This window comes from Aulonocara stuartgranti, assembly GCF_965226115.1.
Source record: "Aulonocara stuartgranti genome assembly, chromosome: 12".
NCBI lineage: Eukaryota > Metazoa > Chordata > Actinopteri > Cichliformes > Cichlidae > Aulonocara > Aulonocara stuartgranti.
Window position 1 is genome coordinate 31,507,423 of NC_138948.1, and position 16,342 is coordinate 31,523,764.

The 16,342-nt window shown below is 40.2% G+C and overlaps 1 protein-coding gene across 1 annotated transcript; it reads left to right on the plus strand.

Annotated features, from left to right (window-relative positions):
* Window positions 1-1,819: 1,819 nt before the first annotated feature.
* Window positions 1,820-9,097, plus strand: LOC309718369 (tumor necrosis factor receptor superfamily member 10B-like). The gene is given in 11 exon segments (XM_082553515.1): window positions 1,820-2,038; window positions 3,932-4,085; window positions 4,241-4,369; window positions 4,498-4,609; window positions 4,849-4,940; window positions 5,156-5,248; window positions 7,238-7,278; window positions 7,398-7,634; window positions 8,289-8,325; window positions 8,535-8,816; window positions 8,819-9,097. Coding segments are annotated over 11 exon segments (1,233 nt in total). The 5' UTR covers window positions 1,820-2,014; the 3' UTR covers window positions 8,851-9,097.
* Window positions 9,098-16,342: the final 7,245 nt, after the last annotated feature.

Below are 16,342 nucleotides of genomic sequence, written 5' to 3' on the forward strand. Positions count from 1 at the left end.
CGCAGGAAACTTGTTGAGTGACTGGTCTCTATTTCTCAGTGTGCCTGGCAGCCTGTGAAGCCATCAGTCACCCAATCTCTGAGCCTAGAAACAGCCCCGACTGCCTAAAACTGTGAGACCATTTCAGCTCCATCTCAGAGCATCGCAATCAACAGACTGAAACGGAGGTTTTATTCCTCTCCGCATCCACAGCCCACTGCTTCCTGTCGGCCTGCATATCTGCGCGCTGCAGACAACTGCTCATTAGATAATGCTAAACTGGCACTCCCAAGCATGAGGTTTGCTAAACACTGTGGTGATGGCTGACTTCATGCAGTTTGTGATGAAAGCGTTTGTACAATAGTCTGTTTTCCCCCATTATCCCGTGAGGGGCTATTCACTTTGCAATACAGCAGCAATTTGAATGTTTGAATGCTGAGCTCATTCAGAGTGAAAGCGATCATACACCAGGTCAGATCCAACATATCTGATTTTATTTGCATAAATTTTATGTTTAAAATAGGGAAAAGCTCGGTTTGGTATAAGAGAAGCAAATGTTTCTGTTTAGAGCTTCACACACTCAGATCTTTCAGATAAAAGCACTGCATCCCACTGTAGGCTTAGACATTATCTTACATTTTACATTCTACAAACTGTTCATCACCTATACCTCTAATATTACTGTAAAAAAAAAATTACATATCGTTTTCAGGATTCAGGCAGCTCATTTTATCTCATTTCTCTGTAGCTTTGGCACCACGTATGTTACCAATGTGATAAGGTGTAGCCACAAAACTACACTTGTGTTTCCTCATGTGAATCATGTGCAGTATTTGTGAGTTTAGTCATGATTTACTCAGCGTGCAACTGTTTTTGTTTGTTCGTTTTCTCACCTTAACTTTAAAACTGTTTTCAGTATAAATGTTCACACCCAGAGATGGCAAACTATGTTTGCTTAACCCCTGAGCAAAAGTACAGCATTTTTGAAGTTGTACTGATAATAATTTGCCATTGCGTGTTATTTTATACTACTGAATTCAAAAAATATTCCTTAACAGAGGCTGAGATTAAAAGCACTCTTTAATAGTTTCCCCAGGAATTATTTCCCCCAGGGATCAATAAAGTATTCTGATTCTGATTCTGATTCTAATAGAATAATTTCACCATATATTAAATCAGTATTCTCAGTAATCAGTCATAAGGCCTCTTACATGAAAGCAGTGTCTGCTTGCAACCACGTTACATTTTAATAATTTCATTTAAATGAATTATAGCTTAAAAAGAAGAAAAAGAAGACCAAGAAAAGAGGAGGGGCGGGGTTAATATCCCAAATATGCGAAATTGAAATAACCGTAATAGCTTGAGGAAAAAGTCCAGTGTTATGTCTTGGGTTTTTGTGTTTTTTGTTTTTCCATCCCCGGGGCCTAATGAGACTGAATTGTGTTTTTTAATTTAAATAGACGCCTTATCGTCTGTGAAACACTCTGGTCAATATTTGTTCTGAGCAGCCGACGGGGAGACGTTTGTCCACAGGGCGTTTTAACGCCACCGTTTTAAACCCAGCCTTACTCTGAACCTAAACAGCCAGCGGCTCTTCCAGAAACTTAGCACTAAGATGGCACAGGTGACGTCAGCTGGGGGTCAGTACAAAATCTTCTACATCATCTACAATGCTCGCTAATAATTATTGATAATCATTGATAACGTTGCAGCTGAAGATGATTTAAATTATACTAATAAAAAATACACATATTTTATTATCATTACTTCTTGTGCCATATAGGCCGCTTGGAGTAAAGACTGACTTTATCAGTGGGGCTGTTTTTGTCGCCTCCTGTTTGTGAGCTGAGACTGGGCTGCTTTGTACTTTGGCCCCGCCTGTCAGCTACGTCATTAATTCAGAGCCGTCTCACACCTGAGTTAAACTTTTGAGACAGTAGCCTACAGGACGCTACGGTGGTAAATCTAAATCGATTTGCTCTGAGTTACCGTGGAATAATTGGAAGTCTGTGGAGGCCGACATTTTTAGTAGAAGATGAAGCACGTTCCTATGTTTGTGGTAAGTCATGTTGTCTTTTTAAACATCTACAAAGCTTGCTGTGGTTTCACGGACCGGTGTTGTACCGGCGTCAGTCAGTCAGCGTGAAGTTTCTGTAAACAGCTTCCTTGTGACTCATTTTTAAAAATGGAGATCCTTCAAAGTAATAACAGTGCTTTTAATGTTTCGCGACAACCGCGGGGCAATTCTAATATTTATGTTAAGCTATTAACTTAATAAAAAGTTAATTATGTAAACTTTTAAGGGTTTTTTTGTTGTTTTGATTTGTTTATTGAGGACCGAAGTGACTAGAATTGTCAGGGGTTGTCGAACCAAAGTTTAGCCTCCCGTTGACTGTAAATAAAAATGAGAGACCTCTGGCAATTTTCCGGTTTACTGGTTTGCGCAAGATGTCGCATTTATGTGTCGAAAGTGTCACAAGGCGCTGTGTGAACTCGTGTGAAATTCCTCGTGGGCTCACCAAAAAGTCACTTTATTTCTGTTTTCCCCACCTGAGACGCTGCACTGAAACTAGTCGACAGTTTGTGGTTGACTGTCATCGGCGACTGATCACTGAATAAAAAGAATACACGTTACTCCACAGCGCGTGTTTTCCTGTGTACCGGGCGCTATGTTGCGCCTAACTTTAAGAGCGTGTACATTTTAAATGTCTTTAATTTTCGCAAAGATCCTATTGGTAAACTCCGGATAAAAATGGCCTGGCCTTATTGTTTGAGCCTTTTGTATAGCTTTCGGCTTGATTTTGAGCTGCCTAAAAGTTTTATTTTGATTCAATATTTTCTAATATGTTTGATTATGTGCATAAAGCGAGGGAAATGATGGTTTGCATTACGTCAGAGATCACTTCCATCGACATAAAGTGCTACTTTATAGAGTCGGACACCCAGTAGAAACAGGTATTGGAAATATAAACTTTTTCTTAAAAAAAAAAAAATTAAACTCTTCTGTATGTCTTTGTGTATAAACAAGGTCTCTTTAGGGTTTTTTTTTCCTTTCCAAAGTACTATTAAATATGCTTAAGCACGCCATTTCTACTTTCCAGTGAAGGCAGGGGATTAAAATTCTTATAACTGGTACTTTCACACACAGGTGAGTGTTTGTCTGTCTCTCCATGCCTCCTGGGAGATGCCCTCACAGTAACTAGGGCACCTGATGGTGTTACGAAATCATGGGTGTGATTTCCTTATTTGGTTATTCCTGCAAAGTGTTGGCCATATTAGGACACACTGTTTGTGGATCACGTTTCCTGTTATTTAAAACCTGTTGCTCAATATTAAGAAAGAATAAATCAGCTCGGATACTTTGGTACACTTTCTTAATACTGAATCCACCAGGCTTAGTTCAAGGAGTGTTGGAAGGAAATCCCCTTCTCCCCCACCCACCTGTGCAGCACTGACTTGTTTATTTGCTTTCAGAGTGAAGTGGCGTGTTCTTAAATGTGACCTAATCTGACTCACATCATCATACAAGAAAGCTTCCAAAGAATAATGGCTTATATACTTATGTTTGTAGTGAAAATGTTTTCAGTTAGCCAAAACATATAATCAGAGATTATGTTTCTGTAAAACCCATAAAATGAGTTCTTTAATATAATCAATTTGGAATCTCTTAAGTCAAAACATGGAAAAAAAAGATGAAAGCGGTGCACTTCATATTTTTACTTAAGGTAGTTTCATGACTATAACGAAGCAGGTTTTTGCTCATAAGTCACCATGTTTTATCCCAGTTTCCCATTCTTGTCTGATCATAACTAGTTTTGGCACCTTAATGTAACCAAACATCACCCCACCTGCCTGTTTAGGGACTCTTTTTAAAAAAAACCTGTTTATTCACCACTCTGACTTCCATTTATTTGTTGTTATTTTTTTTTAAACCCCACATCCAAATCCAAAGGTTTTTGTGCCTGTCCTGGTCGTTCTCCTCAAATCCACCACAGCATACCCACAGGCTGGTCTTAAAGTGGGAAACGGCAGAGCACGGCGGCAGGCCAACTGCCCGGCAGATCAGTACGAACACGGCAACCTCTGTTGTTTGAATTGTAAAGCTGGTAAGTCTCATGAAACTGAACTTCTGTAATAATTTCAAACCAGTAAGCCATCAAAAGCCACATGAAATGGCCTTATTTAGGTAGAGTCACATGTTCAGTTGACGGAGACTTATAAAGTGTGTGTGTGTGTGTGTGTGTGTGTGTGTGTGCTCTAGGCACATATGTGAAATCACCCTGCAGTGTAGATGGAGAGAGGGGACAGTGTGAGGAGTGTGACTACGATACATACATGAAGCATGACAACCGACTGAAGTTCTGCTTGAAGTGCACACGGTGTCGCCCAGGTAATTCTGCTTGACGGCTTTATACCATCGATCAGAATGAAAAGGTTCACTATTGATTGTTCTTGTAGTCGGCGTGCTCAGAGCATAAACTCTGACTAAACAAGGTCTCTTTCATGTTACTCTCTCAGATGAGGAAATTGTAAGCTCATGCACTCACACTGAAGACACTAAATGTCAGTGCAAACCAGGGAGATTTTGTGATCCTAACCAAGCATGTGAGGTGTGCTTGAAGTGTTCACGGTAAGTGTCTGCAAATTATTCAAAATCAGTAAAGACACAAGTATAAGGAGGGAGTGGATATAGTGGGTGTTGAATGTGAAGCTGCCAGGCAGGAGGAAAAGAGGAAGAGGGTTGGTGTGACAGAAGACGATGCTAGATGCAGATTGTCCACTCTGGTGACTCCTAAAGGGAGCAGCGGGAAGAAGACTGACATTTAGGTCTTTAAACCTTTCGATTTATTTTGCTTCTCTCCTAACTAGGTGTGCAGAGGATGAAGAGAAAGTGAGGAACTGCACATCAACCTCCAACACGGAGTGCAAGAAGATCCAGAACAAATCTGGCTCTGATCCAGGTACACTACTCTGGCAGATGCATGCAAGACTTTTTGTTACACTGGGATAAATGTATATTTACAAAGTCAGATTTTCCAGGCCAGAAACAAATGATATCAGAGATTCACTCGCACTGTACATTGATTCAAGCCATGAATCTCTTTGGGGGGGGGGGGTGTCTGTAAATGGCCAATGACTGTCTCTTATGTTTTTTTGTTTTGTTTTTCTTAAACAGGTATCACTGTGGTGGTGGTTGTGGTGGTGCTGTGTGTCCTCGCTGCCATAACATTTGCTGGGATATTTTTCTACAAGAGGAGATGTAAAATGGGTACGTTGTTCTTATACAGATGTTGGATCCTAATATTAAAATCACCTTGATGCAAAAGTTTGTTAGTGCTCTGATAGGCTGTCGACCTGTTCATTGAGTCCTTCACATTTTGTCTGTGTTAGCTGGGGAGGATGGATAGTTTTCGCATTATAATGGGGTAAACAAACCTAAACGATAAAGATACACATGCCATAGTTTGTATCTTTTGTAGTAGGGTTAGTACTTCTGTGACTGGAGCTAATGCTTCTGCTGCTCGTCTGAACGTGTGGCAACTACACAGTTGTGTGATGTTCTGGTGGCCACTGCAGCTGGCCGTGTCCACTCAAGAAAATGCTTTTGACCAGCTGTATCAGAAGTATTATCTGCTCAGCATTGCCGAAGTGAAGGCCTGATGATTTTTAAGCTGTCCAGAACAGTATAGACATCAATTTTACAAATGCCCCAATGTAAACTAAATGCTCCACCTCCACATTCCTGGTGTCACAGAAGTCACCAACCTGGCCAGGTGTGGTCTTGGGGCATGACATAGAGCAGCAAATCATCAAAATGTAGGGGTGGGTTGTTGTGTTTTGGGTTTTTTTTGTTGTTGTTGTGTGTGTGTGTGGTTTTTTTGTTTTTGTTTTTTGTTTTTTTTGTTTGTTTTTTTTTGCTTGAAAAATATTCATTTCAACCCATTGTCTAGATGGTTCCTGATCACTCTTAAACAAATTCACTTGTTATTTCAGCTCTGATCGCTGTCAGCAGGAGCAGTGTTGTAGGGTCCAAGCACTTAAAGCAGATGCTCGAACTGTTTAAAATTTTGGTCTTGTGTGTGTGTAGTGATACAGCTTTGCAGTGTTATTGCTCTGACAGGTGTCAATGCTGTGGGAAGGACTTGTACTTTGTTTTTCTTCACACCACAAACAGATGAACTGCTGATATTAAATTGATGCTGCCACAATATTTTCATGCACTTGTTGAGGCCTGGCTCTCATTAACACAGATCTTGAGCCCGCTGGCCTCTGCAGTCAGTCTGACACATAAGCATACGCTAATAAATGCTGAGACACACCTGCTGCAACCGAATGACTGAAAATAAAGTTCCACTCAACATTTCTGGATTCCCTCTCTGACCTTCACAGCATTGTTTTGGGAACCCTGTTAGTAAAGTCTTATCAATGACGCATTTTCCCACAATGCTGTCCGTATGCCATCTTTGAGAGCAAGATAAGAGCTTCTCACAGGATGGGATATTTTGACTGCACAAGGCCAAACTCTCCTGTAATCAGACTGTTTAGAGCAGATGAGATTTTCAAATGGCACATGAAATGAGCAAAACATGGTAAGAAAATTAACAGTTCTGGATAATTGTGGGACTGTTCATCACATGTGGAACAGTGTTGAAAGACTGAAAAGCTATTAAGTATAAGTTGAGACACCAGACGGCGTGATAGAGGATATACATGTGTGCAGAAACCTGTTACAATGGACGTGCAGTTTCAGGTGTGATGATCTAAGAGCAGCAGATGAGCTGCTAACACAACATGCTGACTATGTTGGGATCAGGTGTAACTGATTGAAGCCTAATTATCAAGTACGCCCTCTCAGCAAACATGTTAACCGCAGTCTGTTGGGGTGTATATCATTACCATGCAGGCCTCGCATAGAGGTGGGCTGCTGTTGGCGAGTTCACTAAAGTACTTTTCCAATTGGACTGAGCCACGTGAAGATGCTTTTCCCAGTTTGTGCTGTTGACCATGCTGCTGGTAAACTGGGCCGGGTCCAACACAAACTGGAACTGCTGGGCAGGCTTTCCGGCCGACTGATGAAAATCCTCAGTGACACACAGTGTCCAGGAGAGGCTGCACACTGCTAGAACTGATGCAGAGCAGCAGCAGCAGGTTCTGCTCAGTTGATGAAATTTGAGTTCAGACAAAAATTAAATAACTTTGTGTTGGAAAGTTGTGAATTCTTGGAAGTTGCATAATTCTCTTCACATTCTTTCCTCAGGCTCTCAGAGAAATCGGTCTGACAGGAGCAAAGCAGAACAGGTGAGTGACTCATGTTTTCCATTAATGTACAAAAATAGCCAAACATGGCGATGAGCTGAATGGAAATGGCTTTCCCAAGGTAACTTAAATGACAGAGACTCTCTTAACATGTTCTTCAGCAATACACTGCCATCCAGACTCCTGAGGATAAGGACACTCAAAGACCAACCAGCACAAATCTAATCCTGTCCCAGCATCTGGTGAGAGTTAAATCCCCCAACATTGCTGAGGATGAGCGTCAAATTCTCAGTCCAAGCCTCAACAGCTCAGCCAGTAACTCCCAGCACAGCCTAACAGACGCGCTCACACCTGCCCCTCAAGCCAGCCCTGTGGTTTCAGCGCAGCTTCACAGGAGGGTGAGAGTTGCAGCTCATCTCATCGCCTGCTTCATCCTTGCTTCTTGTCTTGTTTGCTGCTATTAACTAATGCTCTGCTGCTCTAACAGCCTCCGCTGTCTTACTGTCTGTCCTCATGTTCCAGTTTACCCACTTTGATTTTCATGCTACACACGACTCCTTACATGACAGAAAGAGCCTCAGAATCCTACCTGCTCCCAGTTGCAGAGGGACAGGTCTGCAGTCATGGATAAACCTCAGTGACTTGCTTCTTCCGTACTGCACTCCAGTATGTTGGAGCAAATTCTCTCAACAATCAGGAGCCGTATAAGAATCCTGTGACTCTCGGTTTAAGAATTACCTTTAACATTTGATCTTCAGTGTCTCAGGCTGCTGTTATTGTGTTAGTGGAAACTTAATGAGTCACCTGGTCCTTAAAACACCTGAAGATTAACAGGGAATGCTCCTTATCAGTCTCGCTATCTCGTGTCTCCTTTCATTTTCCATCCGCACTGACAGGAAAATGCATCACTGTATTGTGTAAGATCTTTTAGATAAATGCTTTTCCTTTCATTTCATTCACCTGCTTATAAATAAGACATGCTTTTGATTTAGCAGGTCTTACAATTTCTGACTTTTTATATGTTAATGCCTGTTTGCTTTTGTTTCATTTAGGAAGAGGTGCCACTTCCCAAGCTTGTTCCTGTGAATGGTAAAGTATTTTGACTTTTATTCCTGATCTCACCCACTGCATAACACACAAGCACCTGCTGTTAAACACAACATTAGATAAAGCTTCCAAGCTTTCATGCCACCACGCTGCTTTTAATTGCAGTCCAGTTGGCTGTCAAAATGTTTATCAGTGTTATCAGCACAAGTCGTTAATGTGATGGAGTGAAGGTTGTTGTTTGTTTTTTGCAGGTGAAGAGTCTCTCAGGAAGTGCTTTGAATATTTTGAAGAACTAGATGTGAACTATCACAAGAGGTTTTTCCGTCAGCTTGAAATTAGTGACAATGTCATCAAAAGCAAAGAGAACCTTCCCTATGAAGACAGGATCCATGAACTGCTGCATATTTGGGTGGAGAAAGAAGGTAAAGGAGCGAGCTTAAATGACCTGCTGCAGGCTTTGAATATCCTGAACCAAAGGCGAACTGCTGAGACGATCCACCAGAAGGCTGTGGACGGCGGTCACTTCCTGCTTTTGTAGGGGGAGACTATGTAATTGTCTCAAACTAGTAGTGGTCAGAATAGGAACAAAACAAACTTGGACACCTCAAAGTGTGTATGTTGTTGAAGCTGCTGCTGTTTCAGTAAGCACATCTTACTAGACTGTAGCGTGAGCTCTTGAGGTAAATATGCCTGCTTGAACTAACTTATTCCAAACTGACAGAATTCAGTCGTTTTTCTTATCTGACTGTGAGCCATGTATTCCTGTCAGCTCCATAGTGTTAAGTATTTCATTAATGCCTGTAATAAAAAAAAATTATATCTATATATATATATATATATATATATATATATATATATATATATATATATATATATATATATATATATATATATATATATATATATATATATATATATATATATAATTTTATTTTTTTTTTGGCGCTGATCCCAAACCTCATTAAAGCTTGTTTCAGCGAAAGTTATGTTCAGACATTTATTGTAATCTAACAGTGTCCTGAAGAGTCGATGTATGTTTCATTTTGGTTCTGTAACTACTCCTTAGCAATTCAACAGACTGTCAAATGACCAATGGAGTTAATGAATGTATGTAAGTTATTACAGTGGAGGGTATTTTATTAAATTCAAAGAGTGCTTCCTTGACTGTATTATTTACCTGTTGATCCAGTGTTGTCGTGATTGTGGTTAACAGAAGCACAAATTTTAATATATTAAGATCTTGTTTCTGTTGTACTTCTGTTTTGTTACATTTCCTTCTATAATCTTGATCATCATCATGGATGTTTACAAAACCTAGTTTTCTACAATGCTCTGTTTATGTGCTGCACTGAAACATTGAGTCTTGCCAGAGCTGTGTTGAAGCCTGAAAGTGAAGTGAGAATTGTGTACTTTTCTACCTTGTTATAGATGTGCTCTACAGTGTTTGTTACTACTTCCAAACTTGCTTGTTTTTTTCTTTTCTTTTTTTTAAAATTTTGTTTCTAATTTATAAATCTCGGTGAATTAAACTCATTCATTCATATTTCTACTTTTGTTGTATTTCTCCTTATGATTGACTTCAAGATCACTTGATTATATTTTTTGTCTTAGTCATACCGGACATGTCCTGTATTATATGCCTGGGCTCTGCATATTTGCATATCTAGATTCACTTGCAGTCATCCTAATTGCTAGGGTAACATTGGTTATCAGTGATAACCCAGGGTTTTCAATACATGTAAAGGGGTGGTATTGGCAGCGTTCGCCAATGACAAATACAGATGAATGTACTTCACAAAGGATGGTAAAACTATAATACAAACATAAGAGGTTACACATGATTGCAGAATGACAGCAACACAGTTGCTACAGACAAGACGTCACTCTGTGTGAGGAAAATCCCTGAATAAATGTGGTCTTGCTTTAATTCTTTGGCCTGAAGTTGTCAGTGGAACTCGAGTCTTTTCTTCATTTCCTCATTGGCTTTGGCTACAGACTGGTCAGCAAGCACAGCTCACTGAGGCGAGGTGCATTCTCTGACTGGTTTGTGAGTGGTTGGTAGTTGCCCAGCACAGAAAATGTCCATTACATGGAAGACATGGAAGTCTGCTGCTTCGAGAGCAGTAGGGAAACTGAAAAGTATGATGAAACTTGGAAAACGAGACCATTCATCTTCAAAGTAAAGGTTGAAAGGTGTTTGGTGCTGTAGCAAGGCACAAGTTTTACTTTGAAGGCATACATTCACGACGACTACCAGCAACTATTCAGAAAACATCAGTGTGTCTAGGCCTGTATGACATTGCTGTTTGTCTAAAAGCACCTCTGTTCACTACTGTGCACTTGTGGCAACCTACAATATGTAAACGTGATGTATTAGCTACACACGCAGCATCCTGCTACATGTGTAGTGGCTGAGACGTTAGCACTTACTGAAAATAATTGTCGAAGGTGGAAGCTTCTTTACAGAAAGTACTGAAGCTAAATTGGCCAACATAAGCTCTACATCCAGGCATTAATCTGCTCTCTGGAGCTACTCAGACTTGTCTTCGCTTGCCAGTCTTGTCAGCAGTGTACTGCCTCATTTTTCCTTCATTCTCTATTCAGCAAGTTGAGCAGCATGCTGTGCTGCTGCTCATTTACTCTCCAGACAAGTGTCTTTTTCTTACATTGCCATTATGAATGTTGACTCTGTCCGTCAGTTCTGATACAAGGCCTGTGGTGTGTCCTGCGTACTCAAAGCTGGAGCTTTAATAGAGTTGTCACAGAAACATTGAGCTGAATGATACTTCTGCTGTAACTAATCAGCTCTGTGACTCACATGCATCAAACTAATGCCTGCTGAGAACATTATTAAGCATTCTGTTGTAGTTATCTGGTGTACCAGTCAGACTAGGTGATTTCGAGGCATGTATAAAGATCTGACAGCTCAGTGGCCATATTCTACTTGGTTACATCAACTAGAAATGAGTTTGACTTTGAAAAATCAGTCTGTTGCTGGAGCACAACTCTGCAGCTCCAGTACAAAGTATTTTTCAAGCTGTAAAAGAATCTCTTTATATGCATATCCTTCAAGCTTTGCATTGTAGCAATCTTTGGAAACAGTTTCATTCCAGTGCCACAGTGAAGCAAAACACAGCCTTCTGTTCCCTGTAGGCATGGAATCAGAACCTAAAAGTCCAGCCAGTGAACCGCAATCTAAGAAATCTCTAAACATTTCACACCAGCTTCAAACAGATATGCCATCCAGGCAAAAGCAATAAGAAATTCAAAAAACAAAATTTGGCACACACAACACTGAGACAAGAAAATCCCCAAAGGCGACATAATGGGATTCATGATATCAGAAAATGGTGCAACAAGTAGAACAGCTCATCTGCTCAAGTGTAACCACCTCTCAGTTTCATTCACGTCTATGAGGAGATCCATTTTAGCCAGTTGTTTGATATTTAAACGCTGGAGTCCTACCAGACAGCTCTCTAACAGTAACAAATGTTAAAAACCAAGAGGTTTGAATCAGGCCTCCACTGCTACACACTGTCCACATTTCTTGAGGGCAAGAAATGAAGTGGTGTGAAGGCAGGACATTTCAGTACCCACTCTTTCACCACAGAGCCTCTGCTGCTGTCATAGATGCAGTATATGGTTTAGCATTTTGGACTGAGTGCTGATAACAAGCTGGATGCTCTTTATTCTGAAGGATGTGGTGTCCATGTTTTCTAAAAAGAATTTAAAATGTCACATTTTTCACTTTGCCTCAGTCTGTTTTAAATGATCCTTACCCCAGAGAAGGCGACTTGAAGACAAAGCTTTAACTTGCATTTGTGGATGGCACAGTGACCTGTTTTCACTGACAGTAATTTCTGGAAGTGTTCGTGAGGCCATGCAGCGACTTCCATGAAAGAATCACACCCTTTTTAAGAAGGTGTCGTCTGAGGACCTGAAAGTCACAAGCATCCAATGTGGACTTTCATCCTTTTCTCTTACGCCCCGAGATTTCTCCAGATTCTCAGAATGCATTGATGATATGCTGCATTGTAGAAGATTAGATAAGTTTTCACAATTTTACATTTAGAAACGTTATTTTGAAATTGCTGAGAAGCTGCCTCTCTGAGATGTGCTTTTTATATGAAATAATATTACTGAGTTGTTTCCAAATAACAGAATTACTACACCATGCCATATTAGTTGCGAGATGTTTCTTTTTAGGACCACTTGGTCCTTACTTTTTTGAGTTGCTTCCATCATATTCAAAATGTGTGATGTCAGGTCCATCTGTGGTGTGAAATCCATACACGGTTGTCAAGATATTTGGTGGAATAGCTTACCAGTACATATATTCAGCTGAGCCATGACACATTGTCTGCTACTCACTGTCTTCACTTTATGAAATAAAAGCAGCTGATAGTGTTCAGCCTGAGGCTTTAATGAGAAGCCTGGTGCTTGCTGGGGATAATTTCACAGAGCTGTCTTGTTCCACGTCAGAGATCCTTTAAATTGTTTGGTGTATCCTTGAAAACCTGCAGCTCTGGCACTCACCAGTATTGTGACCAAAATAAAATGCCGTTGTTTCATCTCCGAAAGACATTTCAAAAGCACTACCAGAGACTTTCTGGTATTATAAACTAATAGATTTGCACAAATGACCAATTTAAGTGTTTGCCCAGAAACTAAAGCAGAGTCTGCAAATGCACTGGTTCCTATTTAGAGCTTTTCTGCTATATCAGAGCACTCTACACAACTTGTACATTCACACAAGTACTATAAGCGCTTCCTATCTAACATTTGATGGCTGTATCAGAGAGCATCCATCGGATAGCATCTTGCCCAAGGATATTTGGCATGCAGACTGGCGTAGGTGACCTCCTCTACCACCTGAGCTACAGCCACTCCACTGGATCACTACACACTGCAATGAAATAAATGCAATTTAAAATGCTTTCTTTAAAAGCTGACTGTGAGAAACCGTCTGTACATTTTAACAGAAGTGCTTAAAACACTTTCTTTAAAGGAATATTCAGATTCCTGTGACATTTGTTGTGCATTTGTCCATTAAATTAAAGCAAGTGTACATATTTATTATGTGTACAAGTTCCCCAGTATCATATTTTGTTGTTATGGTGCCCATTTTAAAGGAACAAGTCATGAAAATGTGAAAAAAAAGTCCTCATTATGTTTTTTCCACATTCATGGTTCTGACAATTTTGATCTCAGAGAAGCTTTTGCCTCCACCACAGTACAGCTGAGATAAATGGGATTCATTTTGGCATTTACATTAATACCCAAGCTTAAGACCAGGACATGCAACTCTGAGAACTCAGAGTAGGAACATCTGTGTAGAACTTGAGTGTAGGAGAGTTAGAATCTGAGAATGTGTTGAGAATACTGACTGCTGTCATTTTTAACAAAATCCCTTTCTAGCAATGAAAACTGAAATCTGTAGCACTTTGAGCAGCAAACTTAATAGTTAAAACCAAGTAAGCAGCTTTTGTTTCCTCCAGAACAGATCAAATGACTATGAGTAATGTAAAGGGAGCACCCAGCAGCTTTCTGAGAATAACTTTTGAACAGATTTGACCGTGTTTTATGGTTTGACAGCTCTTTCAGTTAACACCTTTCTGTTCACATTGGCATTGTGGTAGCTTGTTTTCTGAAAAATCAAATAATCAAATCTCTATTGCACTGAGATCCTGGAAAACTCATGTTGCTAGGGAAAATGTGCATTCACTAACTGGCTGGCAAAAACCATTCCAACCACTACAGAATTCTTAGCATCAAGTATTTCTGTAGGTGGTAAGACCTGGAGTCGGATTGAAAGTCAGAGGTGTAAAAGGTGAACAGGTATTTGGACAGCATAGTCCTATTGGAGCTCCAGAACTGCAGATGACCAAGTCAGCACTGTTGAGTCTCACATCCTGCAACCTGTAAGCTAGTCAGTAGTCCTTGAGTTGTGTTTACTGATATTTCCTGTAGCTTCTTTCTCTGTGTTAATGGCCGAATAATGGGAAATGCTTTCGAGAAATAAAAAAAAGTGGTTATGACCGTGGAGACATGACTGTCTAGATAGAAGTAAGCTCTTTATTCTTTTGGTCCATCATACACTCCGAGATTTGGTTTATATGCAAACTGCAGAGGGTCGTGATACCTGGAATCAGGTTATAGTAACATATTTTCACAACTTTCCATAAATTCCTACAATTTATCTCATCCTCAAAGCGCTTTCCTTTATTTCCATTATTCCAGTCTGTATAAAAGCAAAGTTGAATCACTCTGCTCCAGCTCCCCTGAAAAGGCATCAATAAGCTTTTCTTTCTTTTCTGATTGTTGGCAGAGTCTGATTTCCAATGCAATGCGTTGCAAAATTGTTATTTTTAAATTTTAATATTTTAACTTGCAAAGGCCTAGTTTAGCATTTGGTGTGAATGTATCATTATGGATAATAAAAATTAGGAGGTGAGATATATAATTCTAATACTAAAGTTATGTTCAGAACTGAAACAATACATACAGAAAATGCCAATCTGCTTGAAGACCCTTTGTTGCAAATGCAACTTGAAAGTGAACCGTCTTGCAAAAGTGTGATATTTATATTTTAGAAGCAGGAGGCGCAGGACAAAGCCGCATTGTAGAACATGTTGGGACGTTGTTACTCTGCTGCTGCTCTGTTGCATGCCTGGTGTGAAGAAATTATATATTGGACATTTTTAGTCTACAGCTCGTCGAGCACCTCTATAAACCTCGAAGTATGGACAGTGCAGATCTTGAGTGTGTAGAAGTTCTATGGTATTATTATATGTATTGTTTGCTATGGTTCCCCAGAGGACCAAAACTTTTAAATGGCTTTAAAACCAGGTTTCTTCAAGCCTTCATCATGAATCTGATTCTCATTGACTCCTTTATCATCTTTCCCCCTGTTTAAGCAATTTGAGTGCAGTTTCCTGCCATTTACTGGTGAGACCCTAAGAAACCCAGCTGCCACTCCACAGATTTCATTCCCATTCTATGATAACAGTTCCACTTCTGCCCAGGACTTCATGGGGCTGAAGGCACAGACCCAAAACCTCCAGTATTGGAAGTGAACCACAAGTCCCTTGGGATCACATTGACATCTAGTGGCAATATTACAATTGGTTTGAGTTGTTTCCCATTGCTCCAACAGGAAACCTGTAATACAGCAGAGATCAGTTAGCATTCAATTTCAAATCACATTTCGCACATCCAAGAAGAATAAATTAGATTTGCCACAAAATCATCCTTCACTATTCCCTTCACACAACTGTAAGTGCTGTTTCCAGTGAGTGCTGGGTACTTCTTATGTGCAATTCTGGGTGAATAGGGCCTGATTTTGATGAAAGCTATGATGATCACTCTATTCAGGCCAAGTGTGAAGAAAATAAAGCTGCTTGCCAATCTTTATACCAAGAGCTCTGTTAATCAGTGACGAGGAGGGAATAAAAAGGCATTCAGTCTTGCTTTTCTTGGCCCTCGGGGCTCTGCCAGGGAACTTAAAGGACAACAGAAGTGAAATGGAGCTCTAAAATATGAAACTATAGGAGAGAAGGTAAAATATACTACCTGCTTTGCAGAAACAAGGAGTGATTTGCCCTCTTCCTTAATATGAATTTGTTATGTGGATGTAAAACTCTGCAGAGAATAAATTGTAAAATGTAGAAAGGTCACTGTGACAAGATTCAGGATGACTTTCTTAGACTGGGAGGAGGTAATTTGCGATTCACCAAGTCAGCTTTCTATTCACTGCCAACAGAGTGGTTCCACGCTGTAGATCAGTATGACATCGCAGATTTGAATCTCGACTCCTCGGGACAGAATCGTTCACTCCACTTATTCTGCAGGATAATAACCCAAATGACAGTTTTGGTGCGAGTACCAGTGGGGACTGTATTTCCAGCACTATGTGTGTGAGGATGGTGAGATTTCTGTCCCGAGCTGGTGCAGAATGTTCTGCTGTGTAAGTCAGCAAATGAGACTGCCGGAGCAAACAGCCCAATTTCAATATGTTAAACAAAAATGAACAAACCCTTTTGCAGCATTAGCATTAACC